General features: G+C 41.4%; 1 protein-coding gene across 1 annotated transcript in view; it reads left to right on the forward strand.

The window, feature by feature from the left end:
• DOCK1 (dedicator of cytokinesis 1) overlaps window positions 1–20,515 on the forward strand; it is a 362,037-nt gene that overhangs the window by 273,726 nt on the left and 67,796 nt on the right. The window contains exons 32-36 of the mRNA XM_075843124.1: window positions 809–867; window positions 7,566–7,714; window positions 16,326–16,411; window positions 16,584–16,740; window positions 19,609–19,649. Coding sequence (XP_075699239.1) covers window positions 809–867; window positions 7,566–7,714; window positions 16,326–16,411; window positions 16,584–16,740; window positions 19,609–19,649 — 492 coding nt within the window. The remainder of the gene's footprint in view (window positions 1–808; window positions 868–7,565; window positions 7,715–16,325; window positions 16,412–16,583; window positions 16,741–19,608; window positions 19,650–20,515) is intronic.

Consider the following 20,515-nt stretch of genomic DNA (forward strand, 5'->3'; position numbering starts at 1 on the left):
GTGTGCATATAGCCACATGTCCAGCAGAAGGCAACCTTATTTGGAGGTGACTTTGGAGCCAATCACTCGCCGCTAGGGTCTATTTCTTATGGCATGATTCACATATTACCTACAAGACCTCAATGATGATATGTCCTGTGTGTACAATGATAACAACAAGGACAATGATGAAATAAAAAATGGACATGTTCTATATGGATGGAAGGTGGGCCCTCAAAATCATATCCTCTGGTGGGCCCAAAGAACCCCGATGTGTCAGGATGAACCTTATTATAGTGATCAAGTGTAAATTTGTAGCAACTGTGGTCTAAATAAAGCTGGGGGGCTACATTAAATTTTGTTTAAATTTTCAAAGTCAAGACAAGCCCACGATCACAACAGCCCTTCTGGCCGAGTCAAAGTTTGCTATGTTTCAATTTTGGGTCCACCTATGTCACTTTTATTGAGCTAAACAGTTCTTGGTCCGCTTTGGAGACACCATTTTCATAAGTGATCTTCTACTGGGTTATATTTTTGGGGGAATCTTTAATTTTAAAAAAAATTAGCAGTTTCTTATTAACGTGAAAATAACAGCTGTTGTGGATGAAGATATTTTGCTGGGAAATATACATATACTGTGCACCTTTTTTTTTTCTTTTATCTCCAGGGGATATAAATTCCAGACTCTTTCCATCACCGTACAGAAAAGATTGTCATATCTTGTCATATTCAATCACTGCTGTCTTTGTCACTTGGTATTGCTAATATTTATTCACAAGATTGGAAACAATGACAAAAATACATAAATTACACTTTCCTTATCCTTCAGGTACGGTGATATGAGAAGGCAGATTGGCTTTGAAATCAGGGACATGTGGTATAATTTGGGTAAGTATCTTACGCTCCATTTTTAAAGGCTTCAACTAAAATGAATATCTATAAGAGTGACAAATTTGATATGCCAAAAAGAAATATTCTTATCCTTCGACTACGCTTCTACTTTTACTGTTTCAATGCCATTATAAAGGCAAGCAAATCTAATATGGTGTGTAAGTTGACAATCCCTAGACCATTTCCACAAGAGAATGTTTCAGGTTTAAGGTTTAGAGGGAATATTTTTGTTGTTTTTTTGTTTTTTTTTTATCGGACTATCCACGTAATTATTATTTTTTAAAATATTACACTATTCATACAGGCTGCAATAAGGTGATATTCCCTCTTCTCTGTAGCTCACATGTCAGCTTTTCTGTATATACATACACAGGATGAAAATGATCTCGTTATCATTAGAGGGTGGGCAAGTTAATGACGGCTCTTATGTATTACTGGAAGCCTAGATACGGTAGCATAGTAAAGCTGCCCATACACTTAAGGCCCTTTTACATTGGCCAATTATCGGGCAAACAAAGGTTTCAACAACGCTCGTTCACGATAATTTCCCCGTGTAAACAGCAGCGATCAGCAGATGAACGAGCAAATGCTCGTTGTATGGGGACGAGCAATCGGAGTAACGAGCGCTCGTCCCCATACATAACTCTTTGTAAAAGGATCAAACGAGCGCCAATTAACTAGCTGTCTCGTTGATCGGTGCTCATTTACACGGCCCAGGGCGGGGACCTTTACAATATCTGTCAGCCGAACAATCTGATCCCAATAATCGATAGAGAGGAATACGCTGCTGCCAGACACCTCTCTCACGGGAGCAGAGGATCGGGCATGTGAAAATCAAACCTTCCTGACTTTTCTTTCCCCGTCATCTGCTGTCGAAGAATCCCCCGGACAGCCCCATTCACATTAGATAGTCGTCCAGTGCCGCAAAATCGTCAGGCTCTACTTTCTTTCCTCTAATGTTGTTCAGTATACAGCTCCCCTGTCACACTCTGGTCTCTAGAGAAGAGGGCTGTACTTCATCACTTACTGGAAACTGTAATAATCATTGACATTTTTCTGTCCATTAACTCCCATGGGGTCAAAAATAATGATATTGTGTAGAGTGTGGGCTAATGTGCAGTAAGGTGGCAGACAGACATTATTGGCGTATTGTAAACTATTAATACATACATTTGTTGGTTAGATTCAAGAAGGGAATTTTTAAATAGCAAGAAGGGACTGCTAAATTTGGGGCAAAAGTATGGACTGTCATTCCAAAGTAGGATTCCTGTAAGGTATGGTCATAAACAGTTGTAGGCTATCGTCTTGACATTGGAATTACATGGTTTTAGATGCACTTGGAAAGCACATTAGATCATGGTTATCATTGATCTGTATGTGGAGAAATACTGGTAAGACAGTATAGCTTAAAGATTAACTGTTGTTCCATAATACTTTTCACGTGCCATAAAGACATGTCAGAAGTTTTGATCGGTGGGGTCCGGGTGCTGAGACCCCTGAAGATTACTGAAAAGAAGAGGCAGAACGCTCATCCGAGCACAGTGCATCTTCAACTGTAATCGGCTCACCTCGAAATGGCGAGGTTAGCTGAAAACGGGCTCTTAGAAGACTATGAGTCCGTCCTCCTCTAACTCTGTTTTCTGAAAAGAGCCGTAGTTATACAATTACAGCAGAAAGGGGCGCTTCGTCTCAGCACTCGGACCTCACCGATCAAAACTTCTGACTTGTCGAATTTATTATGAAATAAGTTACTCTTTTTAAAAGGGTTTCCCCACAATCGATACTCATCGCCTATCTACGGGATAGGTGATCAATGTCTGATCAGTGGGACCCCCATCGATCACTAGAACCAGGGACACCTGCACCAATCACTGGAACTCAAGACCACTGCACAATCGCAATAAGGATGAGTTTGAATGGAACGCCAGTCGAGCATGCGCCTGCCACTCCATTTAATGAATGGAGTGGCAGTTCTCGGTTGTCTCAGACTTTGAATGAAGTGGCACCGCGTATGCTCGTCCTCCGCTTCATTGAAAGTTCTCCTCACTGTGGTCATGCAGTGTGAGGGAACAGGGGGCTCCCATTGTGGAAATAAGGAGTTCCTATAGCAACTACCCAAATGCTGATGCATGATTACTGGCAGATATACAACGTGATCTGCCAACAAACCTGTATAATTATGTATTCATATTCCTGTTGCATAGGTTAAATCTTAGTGGGACATGAATGTGGTTGTATTTCTTGTATACTGCCAGAAGCTAGTTCTTAGGTTGCTGGAGAATGTGCCCCCAAGCACATTGGATTGGTGTATTGTCTTACTGGTAATCTTATTGTGGGATCTCATCCAAGCTTGCCGTATGGCTGCTGTACTCTCGTTCAGCTTTGTGTTTGACCAGTAGTCTTTAATTTATGACACTCCAGCTGTTGTGAAACAACAGGTTGCCGCAGTCTGTCAGGACATGCTGGGAGTTGTAGTTTTGCAACATCTGACAGACACAGGTTGGAGACCACTGGTGTAAAACTTGGACCTTTAGAAAAGTGAACTGTATTAAGGATACATTTGAAGTTCTAGTAAGTAAATGTTAGGATTGGTTTTATTGAGAAGTGCCTCCTTCATGAGTCATTAATGATAGTTCTTCACGGACTTCCGATGTCAATAAAGATCCTTCAAAATGTAGACATATTCAGATATTCTGTAACATTTTACACAAAATTGGCAGAAGGAGAATAAATATACCTGATGTTAAAATCTTAAATCATATACAATAATGAGCACCTGGTTGTATAATGTCAAGCACTTTCCTAGAAGGGTTCTTGTCCATAATTTCCCTTGCAATCACTTACACATCAATTCCTTCTCTTCTGAGCATCCTTGACTATGCAAGACCTGTTTTTATGCCAAACCAATGTCGCAAACCTTCACGAAATCAACAAAGTTTTTGCATACAGCCATCTAAACGAACATTTCCATGGAGGGTTGTAGAGTTCATTCTGTTTCCTATCATTATATTTTTGAAGTTTTGTTTTTGAACCCTAAAGGAAACCTGTCGCCATGCAAGACCCTTCACATTGACACCTTGACCCTTTAACAGTCTCTAACGTGCTCGGCCAGATGAGCCATTAAACCGAGCAAGAAGAGTCATAATTCACACTGCCCTGAAGCCATGCTCCTTGGGGGCGGGGCTCACTTCTACTGGCCTCCTGACTGGCACATTATGGTCTATTTAGTTAATATTGTTGTACCCTTTTAGTGCTGAACTAAGGGGAATAATAGTACTAACTAAATGGCCCCAAATTTACATATGCCCTTATCTAATGAGAGCTTGTCCTGTGAACAGGTTCCCTTTAGAAAGTCCTTGGCATGTGAGTGAGTAGATGAACTTGAGACTTTTTCCAGGGTTAGGAGAAAGTTTTAGTTGTCTGTGGTGTCTTTATAAAAGAGCAATAAAACCTCGTGAAAACTTTATGACATTGATGTTGTATTTGATGAATAACTCTGTGTCAGGAGCATTTGTTTTCTGAAGCGGTGACTCTGACATTTTTCAGACATAATACATGAAAACTGTCACGGACAATCTTGAAAATAAAAAGCCTGAAAAGGGAGCGCGCCTTACAGCTCCTTCAAGTTTGTGCTGCAAACCATTAAACATATCCAGGGTCATTCAGTCATCCATGGGGACAGTGCATTTTTATTATGTCGTTTTGAACTATGCCTAAATTGGAAAAAAAATATAAGAAAATAAATATATATATAATTTTTTTATTTATTTATTTTTTTCACTTGGTTTGAAACTTCTGTGTGGGCCACTTGGAGCTTTTTGTTTTATCCATGCTACTTTGCACTATTAATTCTCACCATTGCAGGGCAAAGTTGAGAATAAAGTAACAGTATAAAAGAGCAACCCTAATAATTCCTTTTTTGCGGTAGAGATTTCTTTTTTTATTTCTCTACATTTATATTGCACTACATATATTGTAATCACTCATATTAGTCCTTGTCTCCATTGGAGCTCACAGTCCAATCACCCTTACTCATGTCCTAACCTTAGGCTCTGGTGTTATTGGTTTCCAGTATTTTTAACGGCAAAAATAGTGTCGAATGCAGTGCTATTCTTGCTGTCAAAAATAACGAAGCCTTATCGGAAACCTCGTGGACCCCTTTATTAATTAATAGGGGTCCATCAAGATTCATCGGTTTCTGTAATATCTGTCAGGGCTCTGTTATACATGGAAGCCATGATGCCAGTGTGAATAGAGCCTTATTTGGAGCCAGTTGATCTACTAGTGTTTTAAAAAAAAATATGGAAGGAAGAACTGACACAAGCCAAAGGGACATCTCTCATGCTCCATGCAGATGTTACTGCCCCACTCCCACTTGGTGTTTTGGTGTTTTTCCCTTTCCCAATTAATTTTGTTGAATCACATTAGTGAAAAACACACTTAAATAGACCTGACATCCTTCTGCTTTTGCTAAGATCAATGCATTTAAGAGACTTTCTCATACATAAACTTTTAGATATTTACATAAACGATGGGTATCTCAGGCTTGAGAGATCGGCCCAGCAGCCCTCTAAATAATTTCTTCAAAGCTTTATAAGGAGACTTCAGCTATATTGTGTTTTCTTCTCTGTATGTGCTGACTAGGAGTGCACTAGTGAAGAAGCTCAGTAGGCTGAATAAATACCTTCTTACACCAGGCACTATACTGTAATCTTATTTTAGGAACTCTGCTAAGCAGTTAGGGGTGTGTCTGTCTACAAACTGTTGACTGGTTCCAATAGAAACCAGCAGAATTTTGAATGGCACTATGGACTTCAATGCAGACTTGAACTCCGGATCAGGACAACATAAATACAATGTATTTGCAAAGTTAATCAACTTTTAATATTAAAGGGTTGTCCAATGAAGACCACCCCTGCCCATATGCCCTATTAGGGCACACAGACATAATAGTGGGGGGTCTCCATCTTGAGACAAACCTCTGTACCAGAACATAGAGCTGCTACGAATAAGTGTTACCCGTTCTGCGGACTCAAGCCGTACTTGTATTACTGGGAGGACCATTAATCTGAGTGGCCGTCATGTAATACTACATTTCCCCTGCAGTGACTGCTGCAGGGGAAATACCTGGCTGGCAGTGGCTTCCCTCTGCAAAGTCAGCTGCTTGTTGGGTGTGCCCAGATTTACCGGATTGCCCCAGGGGCCACAGTCTTAAAGGGGTTTATGAGACAACCCCTTTAATTTATTCTATATCGAATTATAAAATTGTGTTATTTACTACCTCCCTTGTGGTGGTCATATTCTAGGCACACATTTCTTTACTGTATTGTCCGTGCAGCAGGGTGTGTGTGCTTTATGGCAGATGAAATGAATGAGCGTCAATTGACACAGAAATGTCATACATTATTAAATGAGTCATAAATTATGAGTCTCCAGGAAGTGATAAAGTACAGCCCCCTCCCCCAGGAGACCAAGGAGTGACAGGGGCTGCATGTATACAGTGTTACTATCCTGTCTTATTTAGGCCTCCAGCAATGATACGATGAGATGACGCTATACAGCAAACTGTATACTGTCAATCTCTACTGACAAGTGATCTGCAGAACCGGAAGTATCAGCCCATTATATTGTCTGCTCTAGTGGCTAAGATGAAAACTGAAATATTTCAGTCTTAATCTTTTTGTGTGTGTGCACGGATAGGGCACCCCCCCCCCCCCCCAAAAAAAAGGGAACACAAAACAGCACCAAAATTTGTCAAAAATATATCTATAGAATATAAATCCGAGTTAAATGATGTCTTTATTTTATCATTTATACACAGGACAGGTGATAAATATCTAATCGGTGGTGGTCCAACCGCTGGGACCGCCACCAATCATGAGAGCTGGATTACCTTGCCGTTCCTGGGAGCCCCATAGGAATGGAGCGTTAGTGCGCATACTCGACCACTGCTCCATTCATTTCTATGGGACTGCCGAAGATGATCTCAGTAGCGCCATATAAATAAATGGAGCGGTGGTCGAGCATGCAGACTCCTGCTCTTGTCCTCTGGGGCTCCCGGAACTGTAAGGCAAATCCATTCTCGTGATTAGTTCTCGCCGATCAGATATTTACCAACTATCCTGTGGATAGGTGGTAAATAGTGATTATGGCAAAACCCTGTTAATGTGTTTTTTTACTTCTAAATTTGGCGCACTACCACTAAATTACAGAAAGTCTGAAGGTTTCATGTCCATGTAAAAATGAAGATTTGATAACCGGACCATCTAATAATGTCTGCGTTAAAAGTTCCCACAGAAATTCTGCTGTAATATTTCCTACTGGTCGTAACATGCAGCAGGTGGAATGTATAATCTGAATGAAGCAGAGGTGCCCAAGCGCCCTCCCTACCCTCTGCCTAATTTAATCCCGACAACGGTTTCAAGTCTATGCAAGTAAACGTGGCTGGTTTCCAAAAGGTTTTTTTAAGTCCTTCTCCGATTCCCCCTTGAATAGTTTTCTGGTAATTGTACTTATAAACTGTTTAAAATATAATAACGCAGTTGTGAAGGTTATCTTCTCTACACAAGGACTTGTCCTAAGGAGGGAGGGAACGTCTACTTCTGCTTTCCTCCGCAGCATTCATGGCCTCTGATTTCTACCACTCTCCTTAAATTCACTGTTTTTTGTTTTTTTTTCTTCCCGCTTTCTCAAAGGTCAACACAAAATCAAATTCATTCCTGAAATGGTTGGACCCATGTTGGAGATGACGCTGATCCCGGAGACGGAGCTACGTAAAGCAACCATCCCAATTTTCTTTGACATGATGCAATGTGAATTTCATTCCACAAGGAGTTTTCAGATGGTAAGAAGATTTTCCAGTTAAGGCAGCACAAAATATTATTTCCTCCAATTGGTTAGACTAGTTATCATCCATTTATATACAGTTATAGCAGAGGTGAGTTTGTCACTTGGTGCAATTGATTGGGAGTAAATCTGGGCAACTGGATGGTGGACTATATTGGACTCAATGAACGTGAACCACAAACATTGTCGAGTTCACTGTTTTGTGGCATTTTTGCGGCAGCTTTGAGAAAATCGGGGCAATAAAAGGCCACAAAACCGGCGCGTGTGAATACATACTTATATTCGATTGACTGGGAAATCAATATGCGAATCAGCTAAACTTGGATCCGTTGAATATAATTGCTAATGTCTAATCACAATTCATTTTCAGTTGTTATAATTCGGAAAACAAGCACATTTACTAAATGATCATACATTTTTCCACTCTAATATACTCTGTGTTTCAGATCCTTAAGTTTTTAAGACCTCTGCTTACTTTCAATGAATGACAACATGCCAGTTTACATTTAAAGACCGAAAACACATTCTGTCCTAGTCCTGTCCACACAGCTGTAATTTGTTACAATGTACATACCATTTTACAAAAAAGATCAGCCTGGATTTCAGAACAGAGGTCCGTGCTGCGGCTGTGTTAAGCTCAGCAGAGGATTGCCTACACTGTAACAAACCCATCAACTGTGTACGCAGGACTAGGTCAGATGTGTTTAAGATCGGGAAAGAAGATTCTGAGCAACATTGGGACCGGGACTGATGTGAAGGGTGGGAATCTCTGTAAAGCGCTGCTGAAAATGTTGGCGCTATATTAGCAACTGGAACTATTTAAGGTCAAGTTTCCATTCACTGACTGGAAGCAGGTATCTTGAAATGCTAACACGTTGAAGCGGAAAGTGTATTAACATTTTTCACACCATCAAAAAACCCATTTATCTAAGAAAGTTACTAACAATGTCGTCTTATATATAAATGTCATAAGGAAACCCTGCACTTTCCCTGCTTTTTCTTAACTCTTTTTAATCCTCCCTGTGCTTTCATCTTGAGGATTAATTAAGGGTGTTCCTTGCACTATAATCTATAGACAGGGCAAGCGCAATAGCCCCCAGACTGCAAATGTGTGCAATGCCTCGTGGCACGTTTGATTCTCTGAATATAGAGACGTCTCATTGATCTCCTACTCACTCCCACGCTGCTGTGCCGAGTCTCAGCAGGTCAGTGTGTGCGGACAAGCACCCAATTCTCTCCGCATTTACTGTTGCCACCGCTATGCCTTCTTACAGAGATACACGTCAGGACGGAATTAAAAGACGACTCACACTTTTCTACAACTTGCTATTCTATCACATACTATTATTAGGAAGGACTCGCTTTATAATTACTAGTGACTTGATAGGGCTATGGGAATATCATTCATCAAATTTCATTTACAAATGGGTATGGCCATTTATACGCTACATTGTCACAATAATGATTGACTTATTACGGCCACTAGATGTTGTATTAAAGTGTTGTGTTTATTATATTCCCCTTAACAGCGCACCGTGTGGTCATACATGGCATTGCAAGTAATAGTTTCAATAAATTTCAAGAACTGCGGCAGAGGAATGCAAAGTACAAAAATCCAAACTCCTACCATTCCCTTGCCAGGCTATGTCCCTAGTCATCATGAAGTCTACTATCCAGCATTGGGTACTCGCTGTCATCTTCTTTTTACTGGTTTTGAGGACTGGAAGTACTGGTAGCATTTGAGTACACACAACACTTGTACAAAAACAGCGGCCATTGTCGCCCATGGAGCGAGTCTTCTATTATAAAGCATCTGTTTGAGTATGTCCAGGCAACTACTTAAAGGGATTGTCTTATCAGTACAACCCCTTCAAAATTGAAGTTGGCCATGCATGAGTCCAGAATTAGAAGCCCCTAGCAATGAGCAGGGGCTTCCGACTGCTACAGGAGAAATATAGTATTACCTGCCAGACATTTCAAATGAATGAGAGACTGTGTAATGGAAGGGCCAGATCCCCCGGAGCAAGAGTGGTTCTTAGTTAGCAGCTCTCCACTCCTGCGTGGGGTACCCACCTCTATGACGTCCATATGCCCTAAAAGGACATATGAAAACGGGTTGTCCTGTCAGACACCCCTTCAGCAGTTTAGTATAACAGTTATTTCGGGAGTTTGGAAGACTTCTTAAAGGGTAACTAAATGTTTGACAAACTTTTGACATGTCAGAAGTTTTGATTGGTGGGGATCTGAGCACTGAGACCCCCACCAATCGCTAAAACGAAGAGGCAGAAGCGCTATGACATGTCGGAAGTTTGTTGAACGTTTAGTTACCGTTTAATAATCAAGTAAAATGTAAAAGCGTGGTGTTTGTTTTTTTTTTACTGAAGTTTGTAATTAAAAAATATCTAATTTGAAGAGTGATAATGACAAACTGATTGCAGGATATGAGGCTGTGCACATGAATGTCAATCTGTTTTCCCAAATGTAGCAGAGCTCCTTATATAATTTGGCAGATCTTGTAGGTATATAACTGTTTTATTTATGGTTTTCCATAGAACTAGCGGTAAACCTACCAAGTTATATATTGAGCTCAATGACTTAAAGAGGAGCTCTAACGTCCTCTGACCTATAAAACCAGCTGGATAGCTGACCAGCCGCTGCAGCGCTGAGTGCAGGTCTGGTTTTCTTTTCCTGCTATAGCGTTCCCCTATAATCGGTCCTGTTAATTTCAGTGACCTACAAGAGTAGACTGTCAAGTAGCCAGTCCCTAACAGGGAGGCTGGATAATTCAGGAGCGGGGCAGCACATTTTTTTAACTGGACTGGAGACTCGCTTTAATCACAGGACCCAAACAAACCAATAACACATTCAGCTCTGCTATATCCGCATACGAAGGAAAGGTTTATTGTTGTAATAAACCGTTCTCTTTGCAGAGTGTCCATTGAAGTATCTAACGAAAACCAAAGCAACCAAATAAAATTTGTTTAATTTGAATAAACTCAATCTCTGCTTAAATGTTGTATAGTTGTGCCCGTTCCTTAGAAAAAAAGCTCACGCTTAATAAGTTTGATGGAAATTAAGGGCTTATTTGTAAGAGGGCATGGGGATCATAGATATATTGTGAGACATTAATGCTTCCCCATGCAGGTGAGTAAAGAGCACGAGCTTAATAATTATTGGTGCGGAGAGCATTTAAGTAAATAGAACTGTACTCATTAAGTTTTAATTGAACAGAGACCTTTATTGGCTGAGACAGCCGAGGGTAGAGACTATGCTGTTCTGCGATTCCCCAGCCACTGTTAAATTCTTACAGGCAGCAAAAATAATCTGGGACTAGCTGTGAATGCTAACATTAGTGGATCTGTTATGTCTTTTTAAAAAGGTAAGGAAAAATAAAACATCCCTTGGACATCAGGAACTCCCGCTGTCACGTCCTGCAGCCGCTGAATTCAGCCAAGGCTTTATCAATTATAAAACACATCACCTCAAATGTCAGATTGTGTTTTTACTGTTTGTGACTAAAAGGGATTGTCTGGTTTAGTAAACCCATTTTAAAAACAACTTATTTGAGTATGCTGAGATAAAAGGGCTGTCTGTCATTCAGGGCCCTTATCTATTAGCCAGAGCAGCCAGCAACTCCCGCAGTGGAGGACCCAACATGTCCATACATTACATAGACAACCTATTGCTTTCAATGTGTAATGCTTTCTTTTACCTGTGGAGGTGCTGCAGGGGAATTAAACACTTGCTGCCGGTTCCCTTTGCTGATCGCCGTAGATACCAGCAACAGGACAACCGGTGGACTCTTATAACAAAAAGAGATTGCCCGAAGTGATTATAGACATTTATGACGTTTCAATAGGTTATACCATATATAGCTGATCAGTGGGGATCATTCACATGGCTGTTGTCTCCATATTTCCCATAAGAGTGTGAACGTGTATGCGGGACCACTTCTCTGCCAGGAATGAGGAGCACTGTTCTCTAGACCGTGGGAGTTCCAACTGTTGTAGTCTGAACTATAATATATTTAGTTCACATCCTATGGATATTCCATAAGCAGGTTACATCATTATTTGTCTGATCCTACTTCTATGGCACAACATTTAGCCTCATTTGTGTTGTAGACAGCTTTTTTTTGCTAATATTTAGCTGTCAATTGTGCGCTTGGCTGGTGAGGTGTGGCTAAGTTATATAGAGAGAGATAAGAGAGAGATATGAGAGAGAGAGATATGAGAGAGAGAGATGAGAGAGAGGGAGATATGAGAGAGAGAGAGATATGAGAGAGAGAGAGATATGAGAGAGAGAGAGAGAGATATGAGAGAGAGAGAGATATGAGAGAGAGGGAGAGATATGAGAGAGAGAGAGAGAGATATGAGAGAGAGAGAGAGGGAGATATGAGAGAGAGAGAGGGAGATATGAGAGAGAGAGAGAGAGATATGAGAGAGAGAGATATGAGAGAGAGAGATATGAGAGGGAGAAAGATATGAGAGAGAGATATGAGAGAGATATGAGAGAGAGAGAGATATGAGAGATATGAGAAAGATATGAGAGGGAGAAAGATATGAGAGGGAGAGATATGAGAGGGAGAGATATGAGAGAGAGATATGAGAGAGATATATGAGAGAGAGAGATATGAGAGGGAGAAAGATATGAGAGAGAGATATGAGAGAGATATGAGAGAGAGAGAGATATGAGAGATATGAGAAAGATATGAGAGGGAGAAAGATATGAGAGGGAGAGATATGAGAGGGAGAGATATGAGAGAGAGAGATATGAGAGAGAGAGAGATATGAGAGAGAGAGAGATATGAGAGAGAGGGAGATATGAGAGGGAGAGATATGAGAGAGAGAGATATGAGAGAGATATATGAGAGAGAGAGATATGAGATATGAGAGAGAGAGAGAGAGAGAGAGATATGAGAGAGAGAGATATGAGAGAGAGAGATTTTACAAATGTTGTTGTAGTTGACATTCATTGATCACTTTGTTTATGTTGGTTCTGTATACCCCCCGTCACCAATATACCATATATTTTCTTAATGTTACAGAAACTAATGTGTAAAAAGTTGTTTTATACTGTGTGTATTTTATTTTTAGATTTAGTTTGGGTTTAACTTAAAACTTTAACATAAAAAATATAAAATTCATAGTATTTTATCTTATACTAATCTCAAGTTACAGACGATAATATATTCTTCAACTGTATTCACAATTCTGCTTGTTGCTGCTGGAATCGGTCAGATCTGCTGACACACACCCCTACCCAACACCTTAGCTGGGGACCTGTAATGCAATGTGTTCTGCTGCTATGCAGATGTATTTCCCCTGATCAAGCTGCCGAACACCTCCCCACTTTATAAGCTAATGGAAAACTTGCTGCTTTTATTTTGGAGGAGTTTTTGCAACCGTGTTTTACAGGGTCCATTGACTTCAATGTGCACAGTATAATACTAGATTTTAAGTCATTTCTGCAACTAGATCCCTGGTTGCATGATATCACCAACAGATTAGCTTCCTCACTAAAGAGAGTTGTCCCGAGTGGAAAGCACTTTTGAGCTTCCCATGACTGTGTCAATTTACCCCTCAAGGGTCAGGATAACCATTTAAATTATTTTCCCATTCCACAACCATAGTATTTCTACCATCATAATATGGTGGGTCAATGGTCCGCACTGTTTCCTTGCAACGCTGGGGTCCTGGGATTAAAACCAACTAAGGGCAACGTCTGTATGAAGTTTGGTTGTTCTCCCAGTGTTTGCGTGAGTTTCCTCACTATTCTCTGGTTTCTTCCCACACTCTAAAAAAAAAAAAATATACTGATTGGCCATAGGGACCTTAGAGTGTAAGCCCCATTGGGAACAAGGATTGATGAGTATGCTGGCAACCTATGTACAACTCTGCGGAATATGTTGGCGCCAGGACTGTAACTATAACAAGGGGGCATCCACTACGTCTAGGGGAAAGAAAGTTTCTACACAAACATGGAAGGGCATTCTTTACTGTAAGAGCAGTGATACTATTGATCTCTCTGCCAGAGAAAGTTGGCATGGTAAATTCACTAAAAGAGGTTAAAAGTTGCTTGGATGCCCTTGTTGAAAGTAATATGACAAGATATGGTTACAGCACTACTGGAGATGGGTTGTTGATCCAGGGATTTATTCTGATGCCATATTTTAAGTTGGGAAGCATTTCTTCCCTAAATTTGCTTCTACCTCACTGGGGCTTTGCCTTCCTGTGGATCAACGTAATAGGCTGAATTTGATGGACTTATGTCTTTTTTCAGCTTATATTTTATTTTACTATGTACATGAGCAACTGGAAATAAATAGGAAATGAATCCGGTAATGTATTTATTTTTTTAATTCGTTTAATAGAGATACAATTCTGAGAATCGCTCATTTGTCATAGTTTTATGTGTTACTCGTGGTTTTCTCATCTCTAAGGTCTCAACCTTAAAATAACAAAAGGTCAAACCTCTTCATCACACTGTGTACTCTCTTTTTTCACCTTTAACATTCATTTAAAATGATGAAAACATCTAAGTTTCAGTTCATTTTTGCTCTGAAAAGGTCACATTTCTGATCGTATTTAACATATTAAATTAATCAAGCACACAATTCTGCTGAAAGGTTGTAAACGATAATAGATAATGTGTAATTATGGGAACAGATAATGATAGTAATTTTAATTAAACCTAGATCCTGTTTTCTCTTTTTTTAATTATGTTAATTTTATGGAAACTGAAATGCAGGAGGAAAAGAAAAAAAAAATCTCAAGAGTATAAAACGATGATGTCAGTATCTGGTTAAAAAATAAAGGCCTACATGCCAGCTTAGTATGGTCTCCGTGTGTATAAACGGCACCAGTATGAAGGCACCTTGGCAGTCACTATAGTAACAGACCTTTCCACCATAACTCATCTCTGTAGAATGGAAGATACTAGGAGAAACGAGGAGTGCACCTTTGGGTTGCTTGTTAAACAAGCTTGGTTTTGCTATTGGAATATGGTTTCTTTGTTAAATACACCTTATCTTCACTTTGGCAACCCCTTGCCAATCTAAGACACATTCCTAAATGGATATAACCACAATTCCATGAATTACCACCAAGTGACCCGGTGGGGCAGTGTCCGCTCCCTGGTGACCCGGTGGGGCAGTGTCCGCTCCCTGGTGACCCGGTGGGGCAGTGTCCGCTCCCTGGTGACCAGGTGGGGCAGTGTCCGCTCACTGGTGATCTTGAGGGCAGTGTCCGCTCTCTGGTGACCCAGTGGGGCAGTGTCCACTCCCTGGTTACCTGGTTGGGCAGTGTCCGCTACCTGTTGACGTAGTGGTGTAGTGTCCACTCCCTCTAGACCTGGTGGGGCAGTGTCCTCTCCCTGGTCACTTGGGGCAGCGTCCCCTTCCTGGTCACACACTGGGGGCAATATTCTCTCTCTGGTGGCCCACTGATGGGTAGCTGTGTCCTCTTTCTGGTGGCCGACTGATGGAAAGTATTGTCCTTTTCCTGGTGGCCCACCGATAGGAAGTAGTGTCCTCTCCCTGGTGACCCAGTAGGGCAGTGTACGGTCCCTGGTTATCCAGTGGCATAATGGCAACTTTCTATTAGTGCTGATTGCCACACAAAACAATTATATTCAGGTCAGATACATTTTCTGTCAGATGAGGTAGATTTTAGTCAGACCAATTGTCAATTTACACAAATCAGATTGAAGACGCTTTTACATGGGCCAATTATCGGGCAAAGGAGCATTCATATGAACACTCGTTCCCGATGTGTAAACAGGGCATCGATCAGTTGATGAACAAGCAAATGCTAGTTCATGGACTGATTGTTTCCTTTATGCAGCATTAAATATTATCATTGACGGCAGCACATACCGCTGTTTAAACAGGAAGACGTGCTGCCGACATGATGGAAATGTATGGGGACGAGCAATCACACTAAGAATCGCTTGTCCTCATGTTTTGCTCCTTGTGAAAGTAGCAAGCGAGCGTTGATCAACGAGCTGTTTCGTTGACCGGTGCTCATTTACACCGCCCATGTCGGGCACTATAAGGGGACCCTTAGATTGATATCAATCAGATTGGGGGCCCTAATCCCACACAGGGCAAATATACATAGGATACAAGTGAATTGAATTAAAAATAAATCACATAAAATCCTGGTCTAGATCAGGAGTGGTCTTCGTAAAGAGGTGTTCTTTTGGAGGGGTTCCTATAGTGTGTAGAGCATCAATGGGACCTGATCGATAAACGACCAAATAGTGTGGATTATTGGGCAGTGATAGAAGAGTATCTAAAATTCACTCTAATAGGGTGGAGGACCTTCAAGAGAGGCCAAAATGAAGTATTAACGCAAAATATAATTTACAAAATAGTTCTTTCTGTGCAATCTTCTTCTTCTAGTCTTGGGAAATTTCACATTATACTGAAGTTCTGTTCTAAACAAGTGTCAAATTATCAGAGTTTCGGATTTATCAAATACAAGATTTTTTTTTTATTCTTTGAGGTTAAATTACCATAGCCCTTAAATCTTTAGAAAGTAAATTTTATATAATTTTTTCTTTCCTAACGTTCTGGGTTTCTCTTTCCTCTCCATTTTTTTTTTTAGTTTGAGAACGAGATCATCACCAAGTTAGACCATGAAGTGGAAGGAGGGAGAGGGGATGAGCAGTACAAAGTGTTGTTTGAGAAGATGTAAGTGTTGATTAACCGTTAAGATTTATATTCAACTATAGGCACACGAGACCATAACAAGCAAGCCGTGAACTTAACAGTTCGCTTATAATTAAAATGTGCTAATGAATCTCTTCGCTTAAAATAACGCTTAAGTCAGGACTAGGCTGGTAACAGAGTATTTGTTTTGCAGACTCTTGGATCACTGTAGGAAGCATAAATATCTGGCCAAGAGCGGAGAGACCTTTGTTACCTTGGTTGTCCGACTGATGGAGAGACTTCTGGACTACAGGACTATTATGCACGATGAGAACAAGGAGAACCGAATGAGCTGCACAGTCAATGTTTTGGTCAGTGGCAAAAGCATAACTATGCACTATCTTGTATTCCGGCCTGCTTCACCCGACATGAAATGGACAGACGTAAATATTAGGAGTTGTGTACACACAGAATTAGCTAATACTGAGCTGATATTTACAAGTTTATAAAGCTGGGCCAGTTTAGGACCTTCATCTATTAGTTAGAGTGCATCTCTCGCTCTGGAAAACCTGGCACGTTCGTACGTTAGATGGACAAACCATTGATTTCAATGGGGACTGTGTAATACTTTATTTACCCTGTGGTGGCGCTGCTGGGGAATTGAACACTGGCTGCCTGTAAATCCCTACAGAATAAAGCTGTCTGCTGGGACGGTGTCTGTGATCAGGTTATTGTTGGGGGACCCTTCTAACAAAAAGAGATTGTCCTAAGCTTAATACAATTTTTTAGACCATGTTATGTGCACATTACCCACCAGAGCCATGATTAATATGAAGCTTCATTACTTCCAGTCATTTGATCCTCCTTTTTGATAGACAACTTGAAAATAGACCATGATCTACAAAAAAAAAAAGTTCTACAACTTTCCAATATACTTTGTATTTCAATTTCTGTCCACTTAAGGCTATGTTCACACGGAGTATTTTGGGGGAGGAATATCTGCCTCAAAATTCAGTTTGGAACTTTGAGGCAGATATTCCTCTCCCTGCACGCCGATTTTCGCGGCAATTATCGCGCCGTTTTTCGCCCGCGGCCATTGAGCGCCGCGGGCATAAAACAGCGAGAAATACGCTTTCTCCTGACTCCCATTGAAGTCAATGGGAGGTCGGAGGCGGAAGCGCCCGAAGATAGGGCATGTCGCTTCTTTTTCCCGCGAGGCAGTTTTACTGCTCGCGGGAAAAAGACGCCGACGCCTCCCATTGAAATCAATGGGAGGCGTTCTCGGGCCGTTTTTGATGAGTTTTGCGACGCGGTCTCCGCGTCAAAAAACTCGGCAAAATAGCCCGTGTGAACATAGCCTAAAAATGTCACCTTGCTGTCGGTGAAGGGGGAAATTTTTTTTTTGTGTTCGCATCCATTGAACCTGTCCTGCACTTGCCCTGCTCATTCAGCTGTAGACTTTGTTAGAAGAAAGAGATCTGATACACTGTGACAAGCCATGCATATGTAGCCCACTTTCATTAAAGGGGTTTTCCAAGTTATTTAAAAAAATTGCCCAAGGTAGGAGGGGTGCAGAAGAAGAAGAAAATGAGCCATTACTCATCTCACAGATCCCCGTCGTTACAGGGCCGCCGCTTCGTTCCTCCCCGCCGCTATTTATTGACATAGCTGCAGTGATGACGTGCCCGTATACCCATGTGGCCGCTGCAGCCAAGCACTGGCCTCGGCGATCCTGTGCCTTATACCCACTGAGACCAGTGATTGGCTGCAGCGATCGTGTGCGTATACGGGCACGTCATCGCTGCGGCTATGTCAATACACAGTGGCTCAAAGGGCCGGAAGCTGCAACGACAGGGATCTGTGAGGTTGAGCAATGTTTTTTGTTTTTTATTTTGCATCCCTCCTACCGTGGCCAATTTTTGAAATAACTCGGAAAACTTCAGTGGTTTTCAGCCTCTGAAATTAAATAATAAATGTTTCCCTCCTCTGACTTCAAGCAGGGATCTTGAATGGTGATTAATGGAAATGTATTCAAGCCTTTTACACCAGAATACTTGTTTTGGGCATAAATTGTGACTTTTTCCACGGCAATTTTTTAAGTTGCTGGAGCTTAGCACAAGGGGGTGAGGTGATCCACAGGTCGGCTAATTTACTATAATTCATCCTGGAAACTGGAATAAATTATAGCAGAAATCTAAACCAGCTTGTAGCGCAAGGACAGCCAAATATACACCAAATTTATTATGAGGCGTGCATCTCTTAATAAATTTGGCGCACCTTACTCCTTCCTATTATTCATTAAGACTCCAGTCTAAGTAAATCTCCTCCCAATTATACAGTGATTCATTTTTATCTACATAAACCAGAAAGCCCCCTTTAAAATGACTGTTTAACGATGATACAACCGTGGGCGGGGTCGTGACATCCTCTGTGATATTTTATGATAAACGCAGTCGTTTTTATAATAGAAGATGTAGTTGAGAAGTTGCAGGGACGGCTTTGCCCTGGCTTCTTACTATCCTACATATATTATATAATCTGCTATTCACTTCCCTTTTTCTTAGTGGTTTTCCATGGGGATATTAATGAAGCTATTTGCCTTAATAATTGTTCTTGGATTATGTGTCTCCTAATGTTGGGCCTCATGCACACAACCGTAGCCATGTGCACAGCCGTGATTTTCGGGTCGGCCGGCCGGCCACGGAGCGACACCCGCGAGCCGCCCGCAAATCGCGGGCTGTGCACATGGCTGCGGCCATTATTTTCAATGAGCCCGGACCGCAGAACACGGCCGTAATAGGACTTGCCCGTTCTTTCTGCAGTGCGGGTTCCTGGGCCATGTATGGACCGTGTGCATGGCCCCATAGGAATGAATGGGGCCGCAATACTCTTTTCGGGGCAATTGCGGCCGCAAAAGCACGTACGTGTGCATGAGGGCTTATAGGATCATTCATCTCGCTGGCAGTTTGGTCTCCTCTGTAAGTCACTTCTTCATTTTAGAGGTCAGAGGCAGAATCCTTCATCTTGAATTCACATGTTACGAGGAAGGGTCCCTCTACAGTCCTCCAGTTACTGTAAAGCAGAATAAACCCCCAGGCTAAGTGCCGTGACTCATAGATTCCTAAATTTACATTCTTACTGACCATGAATATTCATGCACTGGATTTTTTTTTAGCTGCATTACTGTGACAGGTTGCCGAAAAAAAACCTAAATGCGCCATTTCTTTCTGTCTCCACAGAATTTCTACAAAGAGATTGAGAGAGAAGAAATGTATATTAGGTTTGTAATGCTTTATATACTATGTTTACAACATCCACACTTCTGAAAGTCTTTTAATCCGGAACCTGATGATACAGAATTATTGTCTAACTGTAATCCGAATGGTGGAATGCCAGAATGACAATGATGGTCCATAAAATATCAGTGGGGAGACTGCAAAGCCTTGAGATAAAGAGGGACTCTGAGTGGTCTGCGCAGGTGCACTCAGGGTACTTCTTTACCACACCACTCTAAAGTTTTGTAGTTCGTATGAATCAGATAAGGAAGGATCTGTGGTTTTTCTCCATGTTCCAAATTGAGTTGCTTACCAAGGACCTCTCTACTTTGTCCAGATTCTGGGCTTGAGATTCAACGCTCTTCACTGCCGATGAACGAGGAAACAATTACAGCTGGTCCAACTTTTTTTTGATATTCTGGCACCTTGGTGATCCCAATTGTGCCAAGTTATCAAAATTATACTATATGTCAAATTCCCACAGGTCTGGCAGCATCCACATATACATAAAATTGCCTGGTTTGAAACACTAGACTATCAGGTTCTGGAACATTGGAATTCTGTAGCCAGGATTCCTCTTTATTTTTTTGGAAGATCAAACGCTGCTTGGGGTTACCATCTGGCTTGTAATCGTGGTAGTCTGACTAAAATAGTTCTGCGGGTATTTGACTATCGGGTGTGAGGGCCAATTCACACCTGCGTTTGCCATTTCATTGTTCTGCTCCGTCAGAGGAGCAGAACAAGGCAATAACCGGAAGCGCCGATTCTGTTGCACCACGGACACTACCGGAGGCCGACGGAACACATTAACTTTAATGGGTTCTGGCAGGGTGTCCGTTGTTTTACTGGTCAGTAGCGCAGCATGCTGCTC

Source organism: Rhinoderma darwinii, chromosome 11 (assembly GCF_050947455.1).
Source record: "Rhinoderma darwinii isolate aRhiDar2 chromosome 11, aRhiDar2.hap1, whole genome shotgun sequence".
NCBI classification, from domain to species: Eukaryota; Metazoa; Chordata; class Amphibia; order Anura; family Rhinodermatidae; genus Rhinoderma; species Rhinoderma darwinii.